Here is a 27,161-nt window from a genome sequence, read left to right as displayed (position 1 = left end):
GAATCTGAGTTCCTGGTTTCCAGGGGCCAGCTAAATACTGAATTTAGAGGCATTAAGGGGAGTGAATGGTAGTAACCAATAGGCTACTTACCCTTGGTGTCACTACACCCCCTATATAACCACTTCCTGTAGGGAGTGGCCACAATACTGTCCCAGAGTTCCTAATTCCACCAAAATAAAGATGGTGGACCCCTTCTTTCATGGAGCATATCCGGCAGACCACCATAAGGGTGTGACTGGCGTGTTGGGGCAACATTCCTACTTGCATAGATAATTTCTCAGAGGAAGCTGGGGTCGCATATCAAAAGGCAGCAGAGACTTTGAAGCCTCTGCCCTTGGCATGTAGATTCACTAGCCACCCTGCTGAAGGAGGTGTGAACACCTCCTGCCAGAGCAGGCATTGTTTCTGATCTCTGAGAACGCTGGCTGTTTCTTACAGGGGATCAGAAACTCGTCTGTGGTAGCAAGCTGGTAAATACCAGTCAGTAAGCACAGTAGGCAGTGGTAAGTTTTCTTTTGGCATCTCTTAGGTGCCCTCTGGGTGCATGTCATACGAGGTGTTTGATACCAAACTCCTTTGGTTTCAGTGAAGCCATCATGTTGCTGGGGAACTCTTAATGACCAGTGCCCAGTACATATACTAAAGATGGCTTCCCTGTTCACTTGCAATATCTAGACATCACAGGGGAATATTTTCTCATGAAGATATGTCCTCACATGTAACATAATACGCCCTGCCTTAGGGCTGTAAGGCCTGCCATAGGGATGACTTACATATATTGCATGCAGTGTCAGTGGACATGCTACACAGGGTGTGTGCCATGTCATATTTCACCCTTGTTTGCACTGTTTCACGCAGCCTGCAAAGGCAGACTGCATGAGTTTGGTGGTGGATCCCTGAGAGTGGCACAATACATGCTGCAGCCCTTATAAACCCTCTTTTGTACCTATGCCTTAGGAACCAGGGGTACCATTTTCTATGTACCTACAGAGGTGCTAAATGTCTTTCCAATTGGGGTACAATTGAACAGTTCCCTTCTTTTTGGGAAACAGCCTTGGCACTGGGGACCTGGTTAGCAGGAATCCAGTGCACTTCATTCAAAATTGCATCAAATTCCTGGCAAAATGTGGGAGTGACCATGTCAAAAAGGGGCACTTTCCTACACAAGAAAAGAGAGTCTTGCAGCAAATACTTAAACCATCACAAAGCGGTGCCCTGTACACCTGTATCTTCTAGTCTTTGCTACAGGGGGTTGTGATTGACCATGTCAAGGGCAGCCCTTAGTCAGTGCTTACTTTGTAAAAAAATACGTGCAGGGGCTCTCATCAGAAAATCACTGCAGCTTGACCTCCCATTGCCCCAGCCGTCTCTACCAATGACAGTACCAACACAACTACTAAGCATCACACTCCTACAAGTGTGACAATGCAAACTATTCAAGGCCTCCAAACCTAAAGGAATTACTTGGGAGGCAAATATTAGTCATTTTAATATGTATTCCATAATCAAACAACTGTTGTTGTGCTCATCTCTAAATTAGATAAACAGTGCCACCATGTGTCAGGCTGTCATAAGCGGCGCTTATGACAATTAAGTGCTGGTTCGAGCACCGGAAACCCCTGGCTCAAATTAAGCACTGCACTTAGGTCCATTAAGATCAGAGCAGCAGTGCCACCCTTGTTAAATTGAGCCTTAAGATATTCTGTGAGGCCAAGTAAGGCTGCCTCTGTGCTGTGGTCAGCTCCAAATTCCGATTGGGATGGATGGAGATCATTTGAATCAATGAACGTTGTGGGGCTGTTTATTTAGATGTTTTTCCAGGATCTTGGTCTATATAGGGAGGAGAGAAATGGGTCTATATTTCGACCAGCTGGAGGTGTGGGGATGTGCCCTTCCTCTAGAGATACATTCAGATGTTGTACTAGACATTCTAAAACTTGTGGACTCAGCTTATCCAGGACCGGAGAGGGTAGAGGGTCTGAAGGAGATTCTGATTTAATAGTATTTAGGATTCCAGTGAACATCAAGAGGTCCATAGATGCAACTTTATTCAGCAAACAAGACAGGGCAGGGTTAAGGGGGGGATCTTCTCTAGCCTGCATCTGAAGGTAAACTGATGTATCTTGGGCAGCAATTTCTCTTGTAGCATCCAGAGAACTGTCTAGGTGGGTTGGGGAAGAAAAGGTGGTCTGAGTATCCGTTACTTGTTCCACCCATGTGATCTTTGCATATATTCTCATGTTTATTCTGGATTATCTCCGGAGAAGTGTTTAAAACAATATAGAGATAAAACACATAGATCCAGATTTTAACCATCAGCAGAACCATTGTTAAGAGTACATTGATTAATTATTTTTGGATATCGCAGGCCACTAAGAGTGAAAAAGCCAGACAATATTATTTGTGTTAACTAAGTAACAAGACATCAGTACATGAAAATAGAAGCCTGAGGGGCAATAGGTTTCCACTTGGGTCTTGTTTCCCTGTTTGCTCTCTCACTGTATACTTCCCTTGTTGACGGCTGCAATCGGAATAGTGTGCTATGACAGCAGCTGGAAAAGTAATCCTTCAGAATCTAAAGGGTGAATTGGAAATGTTTGTAAATCAGGGATATCTTCCTCTGATAGCCCAAGGGTCTGGCCTGTGGGGCCTGTGTTGAGGTTGGGATGTACTGTTTTGGGTACAGAGGCAAACTGGTCTACAAGCAAGTCAGAAGATTTCATATGAAAGTGCCATTAAAATTCTGCTGCAGTTGATTACGGATGTTCATATTGATATGCCTAACATGGGCATGTGGAAGGCTAACTATAATTCTAGAAACACTTATTCTTCACATTATCTCACAGATTGCCATAACCTAGTTCACCTATGTGCCTGAGTTTATCTTTAGGTCTCGCCTAAGACAGCACAAGCGTTGTCGCTTGAGAGACATTTTGTTAGCTTACAGGGGTCTGAGAGCCTGCCCATTGCTTACTTTTGGTTTGGAATAAACGTTACTCTCATTTCCTTGCTTCTCATCGGTCAGCCCGTGCCGACTTTATTTCCTCTTCGTGTGATTTTCCGTCCCCTGGAGCTTAGCCCAAGTACTGTTTGCTTGTTTCACTATGTGTCCTTCCATTGTTCTCACTTTTAGAGGTACTTCCTGCACAGTTGCTGTTGCCCCGTCCCTCCCAACGCCGTCCTGCCTTGTGTTGCTTCTTCTGTCCCTCCCACCCCCTTCCGGGTAGTATTGCTTCTCCCATCCCTCCCACCCTCTTACCATGTTCCTAGCCTCTTCCTGACCTCCTCCCGCCTCCCCTCGTACTGCTTGCCCCCTCCCACCCATCTCCCACTATATGTGTTGTCCCATCTGCGATAAAAAAGGTGCCGTGACGCAACCAGAACTGGCCCTTTTTTCTAAATTAATATTTTTGTTTTTTTATTTTATTTAAGTTGTATTACCCGGCCTCTTTGCTTGCCACTTCTACTGTGTCCTGCATTGTTGCTTGCCTCCTCTAGCCCTCCTGCTGTGTACCATGTTGCTTGCCCCTCTCGTTCCACCACAAAACAAATTGACAAAGTCAAATAGCTCTCACATAGGCAAGAGCTATTTGACTTTGTCAATGCTCATTCAGCCATGATGTACAGCAGTGCAGCATGGTTGAAAGCAAAAACAAAAGAGCTCAATGATTCAGCCAATGTTAACTGCATCATGGCATTTCTTATGTACTTTCAGCCATGCTGCACCGCAAGTTTACTGCTGAGCAACATGCTTAAACAAATCATTGACAAAGCCAATAGATTTCGCCACACCTGTTGGCTTTGCCAATGCTCGTTTGTAGTTACAGCATCAGTGAATGTCTGAATGTGCAGGCAACCAAATGTATTGATGCGTATTGAAAAGCAAAAAATATATAATATCTTTATTTGTCTGGTGAATTAAAGCTGTTACAAATGCTTGACAAGATTAAAAGCAAAACAAAAATAAAACAAAAACAGAACAGTGAAATGCATTTTAGCCCTAGTTATGAGTATCTCTTCAGAAATTGAGAAATGTTAGTTACAGAAAACTTAGCAGTAGGAGATGCCCAACATGCTTGCTCATAAGTTCTAACAATAATTTGATTGCAATGTGCATACACGTAACCGGTCAACCATGTCCAGGAAAATGCCCCTTTTTAACAATGTCACCCTCACTTTTAGCCTGGTATTCGATGCAATTTTGACAGAAAGTGCACTAGGTTCCTGCTATCCAGGTCCACAGTGCCAGATCTCTTTCCCTAAAACTGTGCAATTGTTCCCCCAATTGACAATACCTTAGCACCCCTGTAAGTAGCTAGTAAATGGTACCCCAAATACCTAGGCAGGGGTCCTAAAAAGGGTTCCTAAGGACTGCAGCATGTATTGTGCCACTCTGAGGGACCCCTCACCTTACTCATGCAGACTGTCATTGCAGGCTGCGCCATGCCTTGGGCAGACACAAGTGAAAATACAACATGGCACACATCCCTCTGTGCCATGCCTGCAGATACTGCATGCAGTATAGGTAAGTCAGCCCTACAACAGGCCTTACAGCCCTAAGGCAGGGTGCACTATACTACATTTGTGGACATATCTGCATGAGCGCATATGCCCCTGTGCTGACCAGTTCAATTACTGCCAGTACAAGTGACCAGGGAAGCCATTTTTAGGCACATGTGCTGGACACTGATAAAAACTATTTTCCCAGCTACATGATGGTCTCACTGAAACCAAAGATGTCTAGTATCAAACATCTTGTATTAATAAAAACACACTGCTTCCATTGATGGATTTATTAATATTTGCATCCAGAGGGCACCTTAGAAGTGCTCCCTGAAACCTGCCAACTACTAGTGTGCTGCCTAACAGGTCCTGACCAGCCTGCCCCCACTTATGAGTTTCTTAGCCCCAGGGGTGTGGGTCCACACTCCCAGGAGGTCAGGAAAAATGATTGCTCCGGCAGTGGGTGTTATAACCCCCTCCAGCAGGATGACCCGTAATTTAGCACTCCAAGGCAGGGAGCTTCAAAGAGCCATCTCCTTTTTGGTGTGCAAATCCGGCTTCCTTCAGAGGTGATGCCAGCCTCCCTGACCAGGGCCCAACTGGCACCTGTATAGGCAGGAAAATTAGTAGGCAGAAAGGAAGGCTCACCCTAAGGCTGGTTCCACCTCTAAGTTGGGATACCTGATGTGCACATGAAATTGAAAAATCAGACATCTTGCTGTTGGCAGATATAGGAACTCTGGGACAGCGTTATGCCCAAATCCCACAGGAATTAGTCATATAGGGGATGTACTGACCCCAGGGGTAAGTAGCCAATTGGCTACTATCCTACACTCCCCTAATACCCCTACATCTAGTATTTAGGGGAGGCCCTGGCACCAGGAAATCAAATCCTGCCAACCTGAAATAAGAAGGACACTGAAAAGCCACAAAAGCAAGAACAGAGGACCAGCAACTGACTTGGCACCAACCCTGCTGGTATGCCTGCTGTCCCCGACAATTGTGCCAAAGACGACTCATTCTGCAGCTGCCTGTCCTCCAAAAGCCTGGTGGACTTCTAGCATTCACCCAAGACCCAGACACTCCCGTGGAGTAGCAGAGCTACTCCTCTGCATCCTATAGGTACCTCAGAAGAACCTGCGAGGACTCCGGACCGCCAAAACCCGACACCTGAATGCACCACTGCAGCCGTGGCCCTAGCCTTAGTTGAAGTAGGCGAACGGTGCCTGCATGGTCCCCAGACCCTCCAGAGAAGAAGTTTACCTTGGGTTTGCCAACAGTGGACATTCCAACCCCACCTGTAGCCTCTTTGTGCAGGCCCTCTCTACTGCAAGTGTCTCTGGTAGTGAAAACCCAACATCTGAGACCAGCTCTGCACCAGGCTATCCCGGCCCATGGAGATGAGGCATAAAGGTGTCCCTACATACATGAGTATCGTGAGACCTGAGCCCCCTTGTTGGTTTAGTTCCAACTTACACCCTCTTTTTGACCAGGACCGATCCCCATTGATTTACATGGGGCACCCAATGCTCTATAGAACCTCTACGCTCAGCCGCCTCAGTGCTGCCCGAGGTGACCTGTTCATGCTGCCGAGTACCCTGCCCCATCCTCACCCGAAGTTCAGAAGATTGGTCCTTTATGTCACTGTGAAGTACTTGTATGCAGTATATGTCTTTCCTCCGTGAGATAACATTACCGCTCCAGAAATAGCACTGTCACCTTTTTTCAAAACTAAAAATTCATAGCTCAAAACGTACTTCCCCAATTGTGATGATCCTGGTGCCGAAATTTATATAAAGATACGTTTAATTTGGTGTAATTTACTGTGGATCTCCTTATTGAGTCGTGTGGATCATTTATTGAGTGTGTGTATGCAGCAGATGTCCTCTCTAAGTGAGCGCCTTGGAATTGCTAGAATTATCCCCTGTTCACTTATAAGGGTTACCTGGACTCTTTGCACAGTATACCTGTTTTTGGTATACTATCTAAAGACAGCTACCTACACCCCCATCTGAGGATTCTCTCTTATTACGGCATAAAACATAGGAGTGAAAAAGGCTGAGGTCTAGCTTTATGAACAGTGTTTTTGAAGCATACCGTATAGTCCTTGTCTAAGACCAAGCAGCTGCACAATATGTGGCCTAAAGACTCACTCTCTTTGTTAACAAGCTGGCATCCCAGTGACATTGAGACAAATTTCGATCCCAACCTGAATTTGTCCAAATTTATTGCTCAGAATCTCAACCTTATGAATTTGTATTTTGCTGTCCTGGAGAAGGAGTCAAAGAAAAAGCCCATATCCAAACCTGTGTTATTGATTTGGGAAACCATTAATATCAAAGCCTGATCCTAAATTGGGCCAATTTTTGGTACAGGATAATCTGTCATATACAACGTTTTAATGTAGGGTTCCTGTCACCCGTTAGCTACACAGTTTAGGGTTTTTTTGGAAAACGTGCTCAATTTCTGTGTCTTTTAGACCAGTGCTATGTTATCTAGCTGACTGTGAAGTTGCCAGAACTTTCTTTTGATTTTGGAAACCCTTTTTTCATATTACTTTCTTTTTCTGGATGATTGCTCGTCTTGACTTCTGGAGATCGCAGCAACCAGAGAGTACGAACTGTTCTGACCTAGAGGTCATAGCTGCCATCTGTGAATGTGGTATTAGCTGATGCGACAGTGATGCTGCCTGGTTTGAGGCTTTCCACTAGGAATATAAATGTAGTGAGTTCCTAGACCATTGGCTTCTTTTCTGGTGCACATGGCCAGAAATAATACCTACTTCAGTGAGTGATGAAGTCGCGGGTTTGGTGCAGCCTAGAAAAATTCTTATTTTTCCTGTCTCACATTGCAGACCTCTTCAGAAGAGGAGAGGGGTCTCTGGTTAAACCTCCTGCGGGCCGGGAGTGAAGGAAACTCGGAATCTGAAGCCCTCACTGTGTACGAAGAAACCAACACTCAGATATCATCCCTGGCAGACATCACTAGCATGGCGTCTGTGGGGTAAGCAATTCACTATTGGTACTCTCTTGATCTCTGACAAGTACATTTGCATTTTATTTGTGAGCCACATGCTTTCCAAAAGGTGCTGTACATATCATCAATGAGGGCACATTAGGTTGTAAACAGTGGAGTGGGTGCATTGGATTGTAATGAGTGATTGTTGTGACAATACATTACACACACACACGCTCACATACAAAAATCCACCCATCATATTATATAGTTTATCTGAGTCAGTGTTGGAGGGTGGGTTGAAAGGACATATTGGTAGCCAGAGTGTAGACAGGCTCATTGTCAGATTAGACTAGACTATTCCATCATGTATCCTGGCCAAAGTGTCCACTCCAACTCTATTTTCCACTCATCTACCTCTGGAGCTCTCTCACTATATTTCAGGGACTTACCTATATCTACTAAAAGAACTCCTTCCGCCATAGCACGTATGCCTCTCCATAAATGGTCTTCCATCAGCCCAAGGCCCGCAGTGCTCCACTGCATACTTTCAGAACCACACTCGTTCACCAACAATTCTCACTCCAGCCCTCGTTCCCGTGCAGCTTTGTTAGGGCATCACATGCCAGCTCTTGCTGCTCATTGACAAACTTCACTCTAGCTCTTGAGTAAGCACTGCTGGACTAACGCAGCTCACTCTAGATCTTGGAGCTCTAGTGCTCAACCAACACATCATATACATGTAGCCACAAACCCCCCACTGCGCCCTGAGTGCAATTCATTGCAGCCCAGGGAGAGCAACTGTTTCACTAATGTACGCTCAACAGCATAGTGACTACCACTGCTCCACGTGATCATCTTCCTGCCTGAGTTTTCCATCTTTGCAGTTGGGTCTCCAGCACCTAGAAGCCCATTTTTTTTGTACTAATTGCTCTTACATTTACTATTGCACCTCACGCCAGACTGGGGATCTTAAATGCTTCACTAATGCATCAAATTCCAGCTTTGTGACCCTCACCACCCTGCATTGCTCTACTATTCGCATACTGCATCTGATTGGATCCTGTTTGTGCCTGGATCCTGAGACTGAAACTGATGGAATCCTCTATGTGACAGGATTATGTGTGTGGTATGATCCTGTGTTGTCACATCATTTTGTGTGTGGGTGTATACACTGTTTGTAATGGAATCCTGTATGCAACATGATAATTTTTGTGATGTCCCCTGAGTGTGAGCCCACCATTCCTGTGTGATGAAGTTCTGTCTGTAAAATGATACGGTAAGGTGAAGTGATCATGTGTCTCTTAATTTGAAGGGCTTTACTTCTACGAAAGTTGCCGACGCCCAACCCTTACATGGATGATCCGTTCAGACAGATTACTACACCTGCAGTCCCTGTGCCAGTCTATTCCAATACAGAGATTTCACAGCACATGGTACAGTATTGGGGATGGGGAGGTTTGGGGGGAAGGCAAAGTCATAAAGCGACAAGAAAAAGAAGAGACACAAAAGGAACTGACCAAGAAATTAGGCTATAAGACAAACTGACAAAGGTGTCAGAAGTAGAGATACAAACAAAGATTTGGGTGTAGAGAGGAAAGGGAGAGACAGGCAGGACAAAGCTGACATGGGGAAGGGAAGGTTTGCAGCAGAAGCATGGGGTAGGGCGATGTGGAAGGGAATGCAAGATTCTGACAGAGGCATCTAGGTAGAAGGATGGAAGTGACGGGAAGAATGGCAGATGGGCAAGTGTAAGAAAAATCCACTGAATACTTTTTAGGTGCACAGCTAGAATCCCCTGTGCCTGCACCGCATGGAACCAACTGTGCAGGTTCTTGTTCCCGTCAAACCAGAAATCAAAATTACTTCTTGAAATGCTTCTGTGGCATGTCCGACAACTTAGCATGATTCTTCCTCTTGGTAAGTGAGCAACAGACGCTCTCTGCACTGGAGGTTTCAATATGTTTATACCTAGCTTCCCCATTTAGGGGATGTGTTTCTTCACTAGCTCTCATATTCACATTCCCAAGGTGCTTCTACGGATCAGGCCCTGCTATTCTTATCCAGGTCCTGTGTTACTTTCACTGATCTCCTCCACAAAGCCAGCTGGAGCCCTCATAACAGCAGTACTTCTTGGTTTATGTGTGCAATTAGGTGATGTATCTCAATGACTGATAAACACTAGATTGTTGTTGTTGTTTTATTCTAATTCATTATTTCCATAGAATCACAGCTTCAATAGTGTGAGCCAACACGGGTCGTCTCTGCCTCTCCCTTCTTCTCATCCCGGCAGTCCCCAAGAACAGCAGACTAACAATGGTCCGGTCTTAGCCATAGAGAAATCAGGTGAGTGTGACCAACAGCAGAGTTGTGTTTGAATGCCAGTGTCAGAATAGCAAGGGATGCATCAGTTTGGATTCATGTGCATTGTCAGACATTTGTGTGTATCCTGCTCCTGGAACAGCTTCTACAGGTAAGGATCAGGGAGCATTTCAAAAGCTGTCTGTGAGTCTCAGCACAGGAACATAAGGGTTGCTACAAGTCAGAATTGCGGTACATTGGCAGCTTTGTGTGTAAGTCTCCCAATCTTTTGAGAAGTCAATCAACATCAAGGGTTTTTCTTCAATACCATATTAACACCATCATCCTCAACCAAGACCTCTCCACCAATCACAACCCACGTACATCTGTAATTCCATTCCTCAGTGGGCTATTCCCGCCTCGCTCTCTTTTCATTGCTTACTTTAACCAACCTCTGTTCTCCAATCCCTTCATGCTAAATCTTCCGACACTGACATTCTGCCATCCTTATCATCAAATCTGTGTCCTCTGCAGTTCTCTCCTTCAACGTAAAGATCATCCACATCGGGATCCAGACAGGTGCCTTCCTTGGACCCATAAAAGCTGGCAAATCATCCCTGGCAAACCTAACATGGGCTCTGATGACCTCGCCCATCACTGCCACATTGCCCATTGGTCCCTCATCTACAAGGCATTCAAAAGAGTAGTAGCTCTTCAACTTACAAGCCACATTTACCCTCATTCCCTGCTGGAGGCATATTAGCCATGATTACTGCCTTACTGCATAAACAAAATTGTTACAGTTCATGCAAAAGATTATGCATATGAATTACAAAGATTACCTGTGCCTTTTGGATCTCCTCAACATTCAGCGACCTTTGACATCGTCAATCACCAAGTTCTACTACTCATAAATGGCTCTGCTTTTTATTGGCAAACAAACTGCAATACATGCAGATGGACATCTCAAATTCCCCACAATGTCCTGTCAGACATGTGGCCCCACAGTGTTCCATCTTCGCACCTTTGCTCTTCAGTATGTTGGTGTGGAGCCTTTCAGTGTCCTCTCGGATACATAAAAATCCACTCCACAAATACGCTGATGCTCAGCTGTATGTATGGTATCCTCTATATACGACACCTAGAGATACTGCCTAGACACTACTCAGTCCTGAACTCGGAGTAGTGTACGTAAAAATAAACCTCTCTAAAACTAAGTTCCACTATTTGAATATACAATCCCGGACCGAGAATCGGGTACACCACATTCAGCTCAATAAGCTTGATTCCCCCTTGTCACAAGCACCAAAATCTATAGTGTTTTCAAACTGATTCCTGTCCCTCTTTCAAGGAAAAACATTTTTAAAATTCTCAGCCGGTATACTATCAGATCAGCTTCCTCTCATCACATATCTTCTGCTTTGCCATGCACGCACTTATCCTAACGTACATCATTGGAGGCGATTCACTAATCTCAAGACTTCATGATACCACCTACACACTCTTCGTAACTGCCTTCCAAGGATGGCATGCTTGATTACTGGGTAACAAAATATGGCTGAAATACTCCAATTCTCAAAGGCCTCCTGTGGCTCCCCTTGCAGGCTTGCTCCGAATTCAAAACCTTATGCATTGTATGCAAAGCATTACACACCACCAATCCTGACTAGCTGTTAATTAGCGGATGCTCGTATCATGCGTAGCAAAAACAAACTTACTCTTGAAGTCCCCCAAAAATTAAGAAGGCACAATATATCATTCTTCTCCCTTTCCCCGTGGAACAACTGTCAGCCCTGTCCTCAAACTGACCCTTTCACTCAGTGTCCCTCCTCTTTTATGTCCCTCTCCCACTTTAACATGTGTCTCCTCCTCTTGGTCCTATCATGCTTTTATCCCAAAAGTCTTGTTTAATGGGGTTAATATCTCCTGCATTATTCTGTATCTTAAAGACAGTGCTTCTTGTATATTACATCATTGTCTTGTATCCCATTTCATACTTGCCAACCCTACGGATTAGTTGGTAGGTTACTGCATTTTGAGCAACACTAACGCTTACTGACTTCAGACTATAGTCCTCCAGATTTTTTTTATCATTCTTAGTACTGAGAACGGATTAGCATATGTTATGGCATCACAGGAAGTGATGTCACGCATCCCTTAACACCAGTGACAAGATAGAAAATTACATTGGTTAAATGATAAAATCAAAATAAAAGTAAAAATACCAGATTAACACTAAAACTTCACTAAGGTAGACAGCTAAAAAAAAAAGTTATGGACCGGACCTCTTTTTGTGTCCAAAGAGGCTCCTCCCATCAAATGAAGGAGTCTCTAGAATGGATTCCGCGTAGGGGTGTTGTCTTCGGACTCTTCCGCAGCTCCCAGGAGCTACTCTGCACAAAGCAGTGTCTTAAACGAAGGTATATTTAAATTTCTGGTTTTAACCCTTTCCTTCCCAGTCAGTATGACAAATTGCCCTGTTGCTAGTAAGAGCTAAACTCGCCATCCAGATGTGTGAGTCTCACTCACAATGAGTGAGACTTGGGGTCTCCGGGCTTTTCATAAGGCCAGAGCAGGCCTCAGAAAATCCTAACCACTTCTGCAGTGAAACAAAACATTGCATAACCAAGGCAACTAGGAAATAAGTCAAAATTGGGTCATGGGGAAAGTGAAACTGGGAGTGACAACCCCTTACTGAGTGAGAGGAAAGGACGGATAGAGCAAGGGGGAGGCACCCCACGCGGCTATGGTCCAGTCTCTTCCCTGCACTTTTTGGAATGACTGAATTATGAATTACAGAAAGAAGCTGCCATCTCTCCCGCTCCATGTCTCACTAGTCCCATGTGACACAATGCACATATTTCAGTCTCTCTTTTGCCAGAAGTGAAGAACTCATGGCTACCGCAGGCTCATGGCTGCCAGCGGATATTTCTGGAGACTGACGCCTTTCTAGTAGACATGCAACAAGCAATGGTGAGGCAAGGCAACCATGTTTACACCCAGGACCATAAAAATACCCACCTCTGCCACAGGCATACAAGATCACCTGAAATGGTTCTGCTAGCACTCACCCTATGAGTGTGAGCTTCACAACTTCGAGGACAATTGCTGACAGTGAGTATCACACCTTGAAGCACAGCCTCACCAATTGAAGGTGATTCTCACACCTTGGTGTGTAAGCTTAACTCTAATCTGGGACAAAATTTAATTTGATGTTATTTAGTGTGATGTCATGATCGGGTCTCATGTGATATCATTTGTGGTCGCATCATCACTGTGCTAACTGGTGGTTTTGATGCTTGAAAAAATCTACCTCTTTTGTGGTCGCAGCACGGAGGCTGTGCCTTTGCAAAATAAAAACATTCTAAGTGATTCAAACAGTAGACAGGGCTGCCCACCTGAAGTACACTGGCAAGGCTCTGACATTTTTCTAGCTCTGGAATACCAAGAGGATCTGCAAGTCACAACTGAAGTGCTCTGGCAGAGCTGTGTGTTTGTGTCTCATCTCAGGTATAGCAGGAGAGGCTGCATACCCAAATCAAGGTGTATTTTGAAACCTTTCTGTTCTTACTGGAATGGCCGGTGGCTGGCTGATAAGGATTGGCATTACCTGAACACTGTCTGATTCTCACTACTTACATAGATAGAGTACTTCAGGTTAGGTTTGAGATGGACTTGAAAAGTTGTCTTATCCATGAAGTGTGCGCAGTGTGTTCAAATCATATGGGGGTGGTGAACATTTTCAGCGGCTTTGTTTCCCACATTTCTTGTTCTTCTTGCATCTCTGAAACCTGATTTCTGATTGATTCTTCTAACCGCAGATTCCTCACCTTTAAATATTCCCAGGCACCAGATTGGATCCAAAGAATTTCAACCAATAGTCCAGCGCGCTACTAGGTGGTGCCACCCGACCCTGCAACAGCCTCATGCCAACTCAGAAGTGACAGAGTAGAGCTGCATATATGGGCCACCGCTGCATCCTGACGTCAGTTCCTTTCTTTCCATGGCCTTCAATGCTGATCCAGAGCTTCACGTTGAACGCTGTCAAATTTCTGACATCTTCAGAATTCTCAAGCAGTGCACAAGGGAGGAAAACTTCACTACCCATAACCACAGAATTCAAGCTGTGCCACAACTTCAGGAAGCAGATGTCAGTCACAGACCTCCATGATGTGTGTCGCTGGTGCCTAGCATCCGGTCAGGACGCAGTCATGTGGTAAGTGTGGCCTGATGCACATGACAGTGATCAGAAAGCAGGAAGCAAAGTTGTACATTGCAGAACACAAAAAGAGATTGCAATTGAATTTGTGGTCCCACTCCAAGTCGGGGGGCTGTTTTGCTCCAGATCGCTAGGCTGTTCCCACTCTAAATTTCTGTCCTGCATGAACTCATTAGGTAAGTCAAAGTTTAAGGAGCATCACGAAGTGCAAGAAGGCCAAGTAGGATTTGATCCCCTCTTGACACTCAGGGTCAGGGTAGAAGCCATGCAGTTGGCATTTCAAGGGCCTTTCTCCTCCACTGACACCAAACCTGTCCCCAGATTGTTCAAGCAAGCCACGAATTTCCCGAGCCATTGTCGACCCCACATCAGAGAAAGTCATTTAAAAAGTTCATGCTGCAATTTGTAAGGTGATGTGGCTCCCTCTGGAGCTATAGCACGCCTCTCAGAGCCACTGAGGCCACCAGTTGCACTTCCTCTGTCAGGCCTTCCCTCTTAAAGGCCCCGAGCCTAGCCCCATGCCAATGCAGGTCGAGACTTACACTCCGGTCTCAAGGTCTACACTATAACCTCTCTGCCAGCTTTGCTGCTAACTCTGCCAATTCCATACCGGATCCAATCCCAATGCCAATCTCTGATCCAGAGCCAAGGACTGCTTGTGCCACACCTAGGTCACATTCTGAAATAACCAAAGCTCAGCCAACCATAATTGAACCCAACTCCTAGCTTCTCCAAAGCACCACTACCACCAGAGGTTAGAGGCCTCTTTAGTCCTGGTTTGTATGCAATCCAGGGTTGCATCATCTCCTCAATAACGGCAATGATAAGAAGGCAAACAACTTATTTTCCCCTCATAATACCAATGCAGGACTCTGTTTGGACCTTCAAAGTGTCAGTGGTTGGATACCTCTCCAGAAACTGAGCTAAAATCCCCACCAGGTCCAGCAGTGGAAGAAAGTGACTCTTTTGCAGTTGTGGCCCATAGGGAAATTGAAGTTCTTGAATTAAAACTGCCTACTGCACAAACAAAGTCCAACTTACTCACTGGAGTTCTTCACCTAGGGTCAGCTTTTGAAGTGCTTACGGACACACTCTGGCTTTTGATTCTCGCACCTCTAGTCAGTAGTCCTGTGGCTAGGTAGCATGGTCGGCCCGTGGTTACCCTGTATTTCTCAATCAGCATCTCACCCCAGAAAGCCTCGTAGTGCAGGAGTCAACCAGTAAGTCGACCCTAAGGCCTTTACTTCTACACCTCTGGAGAGGGAATCCATACTAATTGATGTATTCAGGAAAAGTTGTTCAGCTAGTCTGGCCTTACGTTCTGTGAAAGCAGTCTGCCTTCTGGGTAGATACACTTGCACACTGTGCAACATGCTCAGCAAAATCTTGCCAGCCATTCCAGAGGGCCTCGGGGCAACATTTGCCTAAACCATCAAAGATGGCAGGAGGGGACGAAGTACATATTACATGCTGCCCTTGATACCACAGTCTGTGTAGGTCACATCATGGGCACCAGAGTAGGGTGGCGCTGTTGAATACATGCAACAGGGTTTTCGGGTCCAGTCATCCTGATTGACATGTCCTTTGACGGCTCTAGACTTTTAGTGAGAAAAGATTGCTAAAATGCCATTAGCAAGGGGAGTTGCTGTCATGGACACCTATCAAGCTGCATCATGGGTGTCAGTGCATGTGTTTAACAAACACTACTGCCTTGAAAACCAGGTTCACAGAGAGAGTTATTTTGCTCACTTGGTCCTGCAGGATGTTTTGTTTTGAGCCCATTCCTCAGATCTCCACCTTTTGGAAGGTAATGCTTGGGTACCTTTTCTAAAGGTGAGGAATCTGTGGTTAGAAGCATCCATCAGAATAACAAGTTACTTTCCTTTGGTAACGCTCTTTCTGGTGGATACTCTAATCTTTTTCAGCTCTACCAACTACTCGCTTTTTGGAGTGGACTCCTATTTGAGGTTGCATGGTGTGCAAAATAATGATGAACGTGGATGCAGCCTTTAGTAATTACCAGTGGCTGAGTTTATTTCAAGCATTCCACCCATCACTTTATAGTATACATGACTGTGCCACCCTAAATATGACAGGTATGCCGAGGCATGAGTCCCGTGCTCATGGTGTCACTGAAAAAAAGCTATACCCGACTGAAAACTTCCAGACAGTGCGAAACTGGTCTAGTTCCAGGAGGACCTGGCTTGGCAGTTCAGGCTGGATTGTTCCAATTTGAGCAGGGTCAATGCTGATTTACATATGCTTGGGTCCAGACTGAGGTGGCTTAGTGTGCAAAATAAAGATAGACTGGGATACGGCCCCAAGAGATTACCAGTGGATGAGATTAATTCAAGCATTCCACCCATCACTTTTTATATACTCCAAGTTCGTTTTCAATACATATTCACCTGAAATGTGTCTGAGTTGATCAGCGCCTAAAGGCGCAGAAGAAGAACAATACAGAAACTGTCATCAGGGTGCAGGTGTGGTGCTATATGAAGCTCTGCTCCATCACTCCCAGACGGCACCTTGCCACTGTGGAGTCCGACAGCGCCACCTCGCTGCATGTGGAAGCAATTTCTTGAAAAGTTTCCTGGTCCAGTCTGGCAACTGCGAATAATCTCAAGGTGACGAATCTGGAGATAGAGTATCCACCTGAAAAAGGGTTACCGAAGGTAAATAGCGTATTCTTCTAATGCTTTTTATTTGGTTTCAACAGCCCTCAAATCCAGCTTTGCAAAGTCCCACAGTGATTACCAGATGCAAAGGCACACGCCACCACTCAGGGACAAGGGGTGCTTTGGCTCTCAGCAGAACCTGACCCTGTCCGAGACAAAGAGAGCCTTGGATGAGCTAGCATTACCTTTGGGTAAGTCTGTCAGGCACAAAATTGCTGGATGTCATGTTAAATTGATGTATATGTGATGAGATACGTGACACGTGATATATGATGTGATGTGATGTTAATTGTCTTTTCTAAAGTGCTTGTACATCAACCAGCTTTATGTTACCAGGGTGAGACAGGATAACATCTAATAAGGTTGATTTATAGGTTACTGTTTTTTAGAAGTCTTTGCAGAGCACTGCAAAAAGCAGAGAAAGAAGTTGCTGAGCAGAGAGAAGTAGAGAGGGAGTTCCAGAGGGTGGGGGCCAGAATGGCATATATTTGTCCACCAATAAATGAACGGTTATATGTGGAAATAGCTCCCGTCATGCTTGGGTGCAGCAGTCATTTTAGGATGCACTGGTTGGATCTGTTGATATGTTTCAGTAGCAGTCCACAGAGTGCAAGCCATGCCAGCCTTCAGCGTTAAGGACTTCAGTGTATGTAGCAGACCCATGACATGATGTCACCAGCAAGCTAAGATCCTCTATTGCTTCTTCTTAGGAGACTTTTGGTGACTTCTTTAGAATGCTTTGTGGCTAGTAGAAGAGAGGAGGGGTCTAGTTAGTGGCCTGCATAATGTGCTTGCTAATTGAGAACTGATGCGTTGATGGTTTAAAATATGATGGTGATCTGATTGAGGGAGAGTGGTAGTCTGATACTGAATTTGACTGTGGTGTTAACCCTCCTGGCAGGTACAAGGATCATCCCAACACCACAGGAGAAAATCGGGGCGCTGGAGCAGGTGTGCCAGATGAGAACACAGTTTAAGGCTGGGTCCGAGATGAACCTTCTGTCCCTCGGCAGGTCTTGCACTCAGGCATCCTGCGACTATGTGCACTCAGCAGGCTCTGAGGTATGTGAGCATTGCACCACAACTCGGAGCATCCCTTTCCCATCGCCTGGCTTTGCCTGAAGGCTTTTCTCTCACCAAGTGAATGTCCTCAGCTCTCTAAATTTAGTGCTTCCTCTATCTAAGTTGAATGCTCAACATTCTGAAATCTTCATTCCATCAAGATGAGACACCCTTCCTCGATGCAGAGTATTTCCTCCTGCAGCCCTCTACATAAGTGAAAGCCCTCCATCATGCTGTGGTATGAGATGGAGTGTCATCTCCTCAGTTCTGCATATACACATTCTGTGGAAACACACTGAAGACAACATTAGAAGAGTAATGAGTTGCAAAGGGAAAGAAAAACCACCTGGCCTCTCCATGGGTAACTGGTTCACAAGAGTTTCTAAATCTGAGATCCACCTAGGATGAAACGCTATGAACTCTCAATATTTCAATTGGGTTGACTGAATGTGGGAAACACAATTATATTGTTATCTATAGTGCTTACTCCACCTGCCCGGGTTTCATAGTGTTGCACAAAGCATTGTAATGACATGAGTGGTGGAAGCATGTGGTGAAACTGTTTCAGAGCGCTATGCAAAGCTTTTGCAATAATATAAGTAAAAGGAGCATTGAGTGGAACAAAATGTACAGAGTTGTGCAAAAGCGTTTGCAATATCAGGAGTAAAAGAAGCAGTTAGTGGCCATTTCAGAGTGCTGAGCAAAGTGTTACATTAACAATGAATAAAAGCAATGAACTGAAATCATTAGAAGGATAAGATTAGCTCGTATGGAGTCACCATCGCTTGAGTAGGGCATAGCGTGTCGACTGATACGGGCACAAAATCAGGGATATAAAAGCAGAATAAGGGCACTGTCTGAAAATCTGTAGTTAATTGTGTATTACATGACAACTCTGAGACAATGTAAATACGGTCTCGCAAACAGATGGAAATAGCCACTCAGTGTAAGCCCATCCCAGTGCCAAACACTGTTAGCAAGACATAGATGAGTGCACAAGTGGGGAAAACAAGATAAATATCTGATAGGAAATAATTATCGTATAGCTATAAGAATAGAATAAGTTCATCTTCAAGTTGAGCATCGCAAGTGAACAGAGGGGTCAAGTAAGACATGGTTGGTAAAACAAAATAACATTAGTTACAACAGAGCCAAAAGTAAGAAGTGGGGTTATTCAGAAAAGTAATGTGGTCAGTTAATACATTTTAAACTTTTCCTTATGTACTATGGCAGACAGGAGTTAGAGGGCCTTACTCAAGGTTGTTGTTTATCACTGGTTTCCAAGGTGGCCCTGAGATACACTCCAGTTTGATGGTCATGACTCCCCATGGACTCTTGACCACCCCAGGGTCGTGAAGTTGAGCGGTCGAGTCTTACTCTAGAGGTTAAAAACACATATACAACACGGCACAGGTATAACTCTCAATAAATTTAATGTCCAGTCAGTGTTGTATCGTCAAAGAACAGGGCTTTCATTTAGAGATTAGTAAGATACAGAAGTTACACTTATGAAGCACACGGAAAAAAGATACTAGCACCTTGTGGGTCCAAGGAATGACCCTAACCGTTTTCATAATTTACATATTAAATTTTCTGTAGCATACGCTGTAGCGCAGTTTCACCCAATGGTGTGAAATAACACAGGGCTGAAGACCATTAGTTCTAATGGGAACCTGAGTATTATATTTAAAAAGACAATGATTTCCAAATAATCATTCTCAGTGGACACTCACTGTATATATGACACAGTATCCAAATGTGTGAGAAAGTGCCCTCTTTATTGCATGAACGGTTTGCTGAATTGCTGATGTTCTTTGACTGAATGTGCCCTGGGCTCCTGCCAATCAGGTACCCAGGGCCTATATTCCTTCCCTAAAATTGGATTGAAGCCTAAACCCAATTGGCATCTCTGGCCACATGTCAGCCCCTGGTAAATGGTATCACAGTTACCAAGGGCACTGTGACCAGAGAAGGCCTCTAAGGTCTGATGCACTTATTGTGCCACCCTGAGAGGCTGCGTGTCTGGGTACAGAACAAAGTGAAGAGTCGACATGGCACACATCTCTGTGTGCCATGCCCACAAACCACTGCCCTGGCATAGATCAGTCACCTCTCTGGCAGGGTGCACTATACCAGTGGTGAGGGTACAGATGTATGAGCCCTGTACCCCTACAGTGCCCAAGTCCATTCTTGGGCACTGTAAGTGCAGTGCTGCCATTAAGAGTATATGGTGCTGGGAGTTTGTTATTACTAACTCCACAACACCATAATGGCTACACTGAAGACTGGGAAGTTTGGTATCAAACTTCTCAGCACATTAAACATACACTGATGCCAGTGCGGGATTTAACCTCTTCTATGCCCATGACGAGATAGTCTCGTCATGGAGCACGGTTGCACTGTGCCCATGACGAGACTATCTCGTCATGGACCCCGCCCGCTAATGAAAGGCCCGGCACAGGAGGGGGAAAGGGCGGGGCACTGAAGGGGTTAATGTAAAATTCACAACAGAGGGCATCTTAGAGATGCTCCCTGAAACTAGACCAACTTCTAGTGACCTGACTGAGTGGCTGCTTAGGCTGCCACCAACAGACATGTTTCTGGACCCCTGGGTCGAGTGCCTGCTGCTCTCGGGGGCCTGAAACAATGCACATCCTGGGACGAGGTGCTAAGCCTCCTCCCCCAGGATGGTCAGGGTTCACGAAGGGGAAGCTTCAAATGCATGCCGCCTTTGTGAACCTCCCGAGACCGTTTGCTGCTTTCAGCAACTGGTCCCCACTGGTTCTACCCCCCACTTTGGGCAGGAGAGCCGGCTGGAAAAACAAGAGAGGGAAAGAGGTGTGCCCACCTCTGCCAACTCCACCCCTCAGGTGGGGGAGGCGAAGTGAAGCACAACTCTTAGTCCCCGCCATCTCGAGGATGGTGGGACCCAACCAACCAGGGACAGGATCCTGCCCCCCTCCCACGGGTGGGTGGCACGATAGGGGATGTACCCACCCCAGAGAAGGGACCCATTGGTCCCTGCCCTTACCTACCTGTAACGCCCCTAAATCTATTATTTAGGGGGAACCCTGAACCTGCTTCATCACATCCAGCCTGACAACAAGAAGAAAAGAAGAAGGACCGAACAGCTGTGCAGCCAACTAACAAGAGGAAGACGCCCACTGACTTGGCCCCAGCCCTACAGGCCTGTCTCCCCTCGAACCTGCTCCTGCGAAATCCCGGTGTGTCCTGCAGCCAGCAACCTCGAAAACCCCGGAGGACCTGCCTGCCTTCACTTCCAAAGACTGCTTCTCCCGTGAACTCTGGATTTGTTCAACTGCAACCTCTGACAACAGCCAGAGACCGCAAATCCAGCCCACTCTGCACCCGCCGAACCCGGCCCGAGCTCGAGTGGAAAAACACCACAAGGAGGTCACCCCGGAGATCCTGACCCGAGATCCGGCAACCCCTGACCTGCCATAAGCCTCCAGCCGACGCCTGCAGTCTAAATCCAGAAGGCCCCCCTAACCACGACCAGGAGCTGGTAAGAAGATCCGACCCCAAAAGGCACCCTTGCACCCGACGCCCCACGGCCTTGTGTGCCCAAACCAACGGTGCCTAACCAACCCTTAACTTCCCAACTTACCTCCCCAAGTGGAGGTCGCACCCAGAAGTCCTTCGTCGCCCTGCATGCAGTGCTTTTGCAAACCGGAGGTTCTCCATAAGAAAACAACAGGGCGCCCGATGTCGAAACAGCACTCTGCACCCGGCCGCCCCAGTGCCGCTGAGGGTGCACCTTTTGTGCTACTTTGTTTCTCCATTTGCTCTGACCTTAACCCTAGGAGCTTTGCTGCCACAACCCAGTGGCCTGCTTGCCAGCAGCCACCAACCGGAAGCCCCCTATCCCCCATTGGATAACATTGGGCCTCAACACTCTGCACCCGGCCGCCCTAGTGCCACTGAGGGTGCAACAACAGTGCATCACTGACCCTGGGGGATCCCTGAGTCTAACCCCAGAATCTTATCTCCCACAGTCGATTACTTACCTGTGAACCGATAACCTGTTTTTCCTCCATAGGATAACATTGACAATTTTCTTGGAAAAAGTTTTTGTGTGGAGTTTTGAAATCTAAAAATATTCTTTAAAAATCTCACATTTAACCAAAACGTATTTACTTACCTGTTTGCAGGAAATGTCCCAGTGCTAAATCTAGGTATCCAGCACTGAGTTAGACAAGTAACGTAAAAAATAACTTAGCTGTAATTTACTGAAAAAGCCTATTCATTTCAATGTACTGTATTTGCTAAGTGTTACAATCTACTACATCCCCTGTAAATCAAACAAAGTACAATTTCTATTGCATTTTCAAACTGTTCTATTTTCAACAACTTATTACTAAAAAGTATTTAATGCTTACCTGTGCCAGGCTGGCTTGCTTCTAAAAATAAACAACAGTATATTTTTTAACAAAAACAATTGGCCTAGAGTTCAGTTCTTGAGTGTGTGAATTCATTTGCTGACTGAGTGTGTACATCAAATGCTTAACACTGTCCTCTGATACTGCCTTACTGCTCGACCACTCTACCACAAATAGAGAGTAAGGTTTTATCTACCTTTAACCTCTGCCAACCTCTGGGGTCACCTGGACTCTAAACACACTATACCTCATTTCGGTGTAGTATATATAGAGCCAGTTTCCTACAAGATGTAACAACACTGATATAAGTACCATAGAGTGTTGCCATCACACAAAAAAGGAATACTTCCATGAGGCACATCAGGCTCAGGCTACTCCCTGAAGTACAGAAGGGAGAGTGGCAATTGTTTACTAGGCCTGGGTAAAATTTAAATGACGGTGGCGTAATTAGTGTAAATTATGGAATTTCACGTTACACTTGTTAATTGAAATTTCCGAAATTACACCATTACATCACTTCCCATAATTATGCACCATTCACAGTAAAATTTTGCAATGAACATGCCATTCTGCTTAGATCGCAATAAGGGGGACATCATCTCATCCCCTCCTCCAGCTGCCTGTGGCTAAAGAAGCTGGCATCCTTTTAATATGAGGAGAGCTCCATCTATTCACATGTCCGTGCAAGAGCAGAGGCTTGAAAATATTTAGCATGCAACAAAGATAATGCTAGAATGTGGTGTCTTCAACTAAACGAAAAAAAAATGTTCCTTTACCAAGCGAAAGCATTTCACCTTAGTACATCAGATTACTTCAGATAAATTTATTAGAAGGGAGAGTTTTTAAACATAAACTAAGAAACCTTTCTACTTCTGCCCTGATGACAATGCTTTTATTGAGCTAAAAGGCAAGTCAGGGATCATTTGTCCCTTATATGTGGCCTAGATTAATATAGATGGGGCAACATATAAAACATGATAAGTTTTTGTATAGTGCACTTTCTGAACTCACGTATTTGAAGGTGCACTTGTATGTGATAATGGACAAAAAGGAAGCTCGATTAAATATATTATTCGCCCAGGATCACACAATTTGGCCAATCAAGGAAGCCAAGATTGATCCCAGATTTTATGCTGTGAAATTAATTCGCTAATTGGTATCTCTTTCTGACATCAGTGGTTAACAATGCTGCACAAGAATGTAAAAGCGAATCACAACAAACTTTCAGCACAAGAAGATTTGCCAGGATGCTGAACCTGGGATTCGAACCTGGTTCTAAGTGTCATGGCCGGCAGCAGTTTTACTAGGCCACATCCCCTCTGTGGGAGCTTGCCTTGCTTTGGGTTTAAGATTCAGGGTCAGGTATCAGGCTTCAGCCCTGCTGGAGCTTTAAGTAACTCATCCAGTTCTAATATTTGTTGTTCTTTTCAAGACATCTTAATTCATGGCCCAGACAAATAGTTTACAAACTATATTTATAGTAATATTAACTATATGATCATAAAAAAGTATCTGCTCTAGATTTCAGTTTGGTTGTGATGGCACTGGCAATCTGAAACATGTGACTGCCTTTCTGGGCATCATTTAATAATTATAAGTGAGTTCCCGAACAGACCACGATCTTTTTCTTAGCTGATCAGTGCACTCTGGAACATGTTGATTTGTCATGCTTGAACCTCTAGTTTTGCCTTCTGCAATGCCTACAGGCGTGCAAAATATTTCACATCAACTGTCCATGGCAAAAATGTGTCAACTACAGCCCAATCCAGGTGTCTTCAACCAATCGATCACGAGCTACCAGTAGCTTGCAGAAACCTTCACAGTACCTCCCAGCCTTGAGTTCATTTGTAACTAAGAACTGCAATAAATAATAATGTTTTCCTTTTCAAGTAAAGGAATGGCTATGTTTATTTTACATTATTATCAGGCTTTCGTCCCAAGCATAGTACAGAGACCGCCCTTCTGGCAGTAGTGGAAGAGACAAAAAAGTGATTGGATCAGGGGTAACAGTGACTATTGTGCTCCTGGATCTCAGCGCGGCCTTTGATGCTGTTGACCACTCCATACTTTTAGATAGAGTGGGTCAGGCCAGTATCACAGGGAAAGCCTTGGAGTTGGTGGGTTCCTTTTTTATGTTTAAATCGTTTTATTATTCAGAATAGGTATATTAGACAAGAAGAAAATAAGAAAAAGAGGAACAATACCGGCCGACCTCTATAGAGCAGATCCTAAGTTATGGGCTAAAATTTTAACTCATGTTTTTAATGCAGCCACCCAGTTTGGCTTTCCTTTGTCTTGGGCCAAAGCGGTTATTATACCGATTTTTAAGAAGGGAGACAGAAATTATCCGGCCTGTTACAGGCCTATCTCACTTCTGGACTCCGTGGCTAAAATCATGGGGAAAGTTGTCCTTGCTCGCCTCACAGAGTGGATTGACCAAAACAGTATCGTGTCTGATCTTCAATACGGCTTCAGGCAAGGAAAAGGAACACTGGGTCAATGTCTTAATCTTCACCTGGTGATAGGGAAGTACACGGTCGCAAAGCACGGGGACCTCCATCTGGCCTTTATGGACTTAACCTCGGCCTTCGACCTTGTTAATAGATCAAAGCTTTGGGCAACCCTTCAAAACATAGGTTTAGATTTTGACCTGATTTCCTTTTTGGCCACCATCCATGAAAATACCACAGCGGTTGTACGCTATAATAAAGATGGTAGCCTAACCAACTCTTGGGCTGTCAAAAGAGGGGTCCGGCAGGGGTGCATTTTAGCCCCCCTGTTGTTTATACTCTATATTAACAAATTAGGGGATGCCCTGACTTCATGTTGTAAAGACATCCCAAGAGTTGGAACAAAAATGATCCCCACACTACTGTATGCTGATGACGCGGTCTTGGTGTCAAGGACTGCGCGGGGACTGCAAACGCTTTTAAACTGTTTTATTGATTTTATGGAGTCCCTGGACTTGATTACTAATTTTAAAAAATCACACTCTATGTCCATTGGTTCAGGAAAGGCAAGGAAGGCCAAATTATATTGCAAGGACATGGAATTAATAAAAGTCCCTGCTTTCCCGTATTTGGGGGTTCTTTTTGATGATTGGCGTACGTGGCTCACGCAGCGCTTGCTCAAAAAGAACACATTAGCTAGAGCAGCGGGGGCTATTTTAAGCTTTGCAAAAAGAATTGGCTCTTAGCCACTCCCGGCCCTCATGAAGATTTACAGTGCTAAGTTTCTCCCAATGATGACCCATGGGAGCGACATTTGGGGGTACACAGACACTAGAGAAATTCAAGCAGTTGAAAATACTTTCTTCCGTAGATTGCTGTCGGTTCCGATTTCTACCCCAGTTTTTAATATACATGAGGACCTAGGAGTTGGTTTTGTTTCTGATCAGATCGCGGTCACCCCCCTATTGTGTTGGTTAAGAATCTGGGCTCAACCTGCGCCTAATCTTAATCAACTGATCATCCAAGACTGTATTTCCTTAGATAAGGGGTTAGACATACCATGGGTCCGTTATATTAAAACCCAGATGGAAATTTATGGATGTCCTGACTTATTCTTGAGACCCAGAGCTCTGGGCAAGTCAGCCATTAGAGGTTTTAAGTGGCAGTTCTTGGACAGATCCAGTCTGATAAGGGAGGAAAGGGAATTGGTAAAACCGACCGTGAGAAGTTTTGTCACGCTGACTCTAGGTAGACAGTTGCAACCATACTTATCTTACATAAACAAACCTTACCATCTATTTGTATCAATAAGATTTAAGCATAATATGGTTCCCTGCCTCCTAGCATTTCCGAAAGGGTTTTTTAAAGAAGGGTCATTAAGTCTCTGCCCATGTGACAACTTCTCTGAACAGAATACTCTCCATCTGATATTTTTCTGTGCCTATTACAACTCACTACGTAAGAAACATATTATCCCCCTCCTAAAAGGACACAACTTTGAACAAGTTAGGCCAGCACTGGCATACCTGCAAATGCTGGCGACACCAGTGGTGTGTTTTGGGGTTGCAAGCTATATAGTAGGCCGCAATTAGGTACAGGAACAAGCTACCACCGAACCATAGTGGGGACTCTGTTTCTTAACTGTGTAATTCATTTACTATTCTATTTTAACCTCGTTTGATAATGGTTAAGTTTTGATCTGGTCAATTTTTATCTTAGATATTTATTTTATTCCCAGGACTGATTAAACTTGGTTGGAGCACTTAACTCTGGTTTCTCTTATTAGGGACTATCTGGGGCTTGACTCTTTTATATGATGTTTTATTGCAATTTCAAGGAAGGCGCCATAACCTGATTGAGTCATTTTAATATATGTATGTGCTGTGCCTGAATTGTTTTGTTTTGTGATATGTACTTTGATGGTTTTAACTAATCAAATAAAGTTTGACTTGGTTTGACTTGACTTGACTTGACTTGCCTGCTGTTTGTAAAGAAACTTTGACTGAGAGAAAATTAAAATGATGAGCTTTATTTTTGCAAATTAACATAAATCTAACTCTTCAGTTGAATTTTCTCTCATTTCAAAGTGTTGCATTTACAAACAGCAGGCATCTTGCTCCCTGAGGCTGGTAGACACGCTATTATTTATAACAGAAAAATACAGTAATTTTGTTTTAAATGGGAGAAATTTAAAGCGCACAAAAATGTTCCATCGAGTGCAGAAAAATATTCCTTATTATGACATTTTTGCAGAACATTTTCTGCACTTTACATTTCCCACATTTAAAAAAAAAAAGGTATGTTTGTGTTGTACATATAACGCTGCCACATATGCTTGCCCACCCTTTCACAATTCCCCCCTCTTTCTTTAGAGGACTTTATTTCCTTTTTGGGAAAATCAAATCAGGATCCCTTGACCCTGTGCCGATGAGAATTCTCGTTTTACAGCCAGATATTATTTTCCCTATTTTGTTACAATCAGTCAAATCTCCCTGGAAACAGTCATAGTGCTGCTACCATGGAAACATGTGATGATCAGAGCTGACCTAAAGAAACCAAATCTTGACCCATCCTATCTGGATAATTTTCGTC

The 27,161-nt window shown here is 44.6% G+C and overlaps 1 protein-coding gene across 1 annotated transcript in view; it reads left to right on the top strand.

The window, feature by feature from the left end:
- The window catches only part of LOC146785126 (actin filament-associated protein 1-like 2), a 231,520-nt gene that overhangs the window by 164,519 nt on the left and 39,840 nt on the right, over window positions 1-27,161 (top strand). The window contains exons 11-15 of the mRNA XM_085633831.1: window positions 7,359-7,507; window positions 8,775-8,895; window positions 9,685-9,805; window positions 16,699-16,848; window positions 17,559-17,719. Coding sequence (XP_085489957.1) covers window positions 7,359-7,507; window positions 8,775-8,895; window positions 9,685-9,805; window positions 16,699-16,848; window positions 17,559-17,719 — 702 coding nt within the window. The remainder of the gene's footprint in view (window positions 1-7,358; window positions 7,508-8,774; window positions 8,896-9,684; window positions 9,806-16,698; window positions 16,849-17,558; window positions 17,720-27,161) is intronic.

This window comes from Triturus cristatus, chromosome 11, assembly GCF_964204655.1.
Source record: "Triturus cristatus chromosome 11, aTriCri1.1, whole genome shotgun sequence".
Lineage (NCBI taxonomy): Eukaryota > Metazoa > Chordata > Amphibia > Caudata > Salamandridae > Triturus > Triturus cristatus.
The sequence above is the reverse complement of the archived record's forward strand: the minus strand, read 5'-3'. Positions and strand labels throughout refer to the sequence as shown.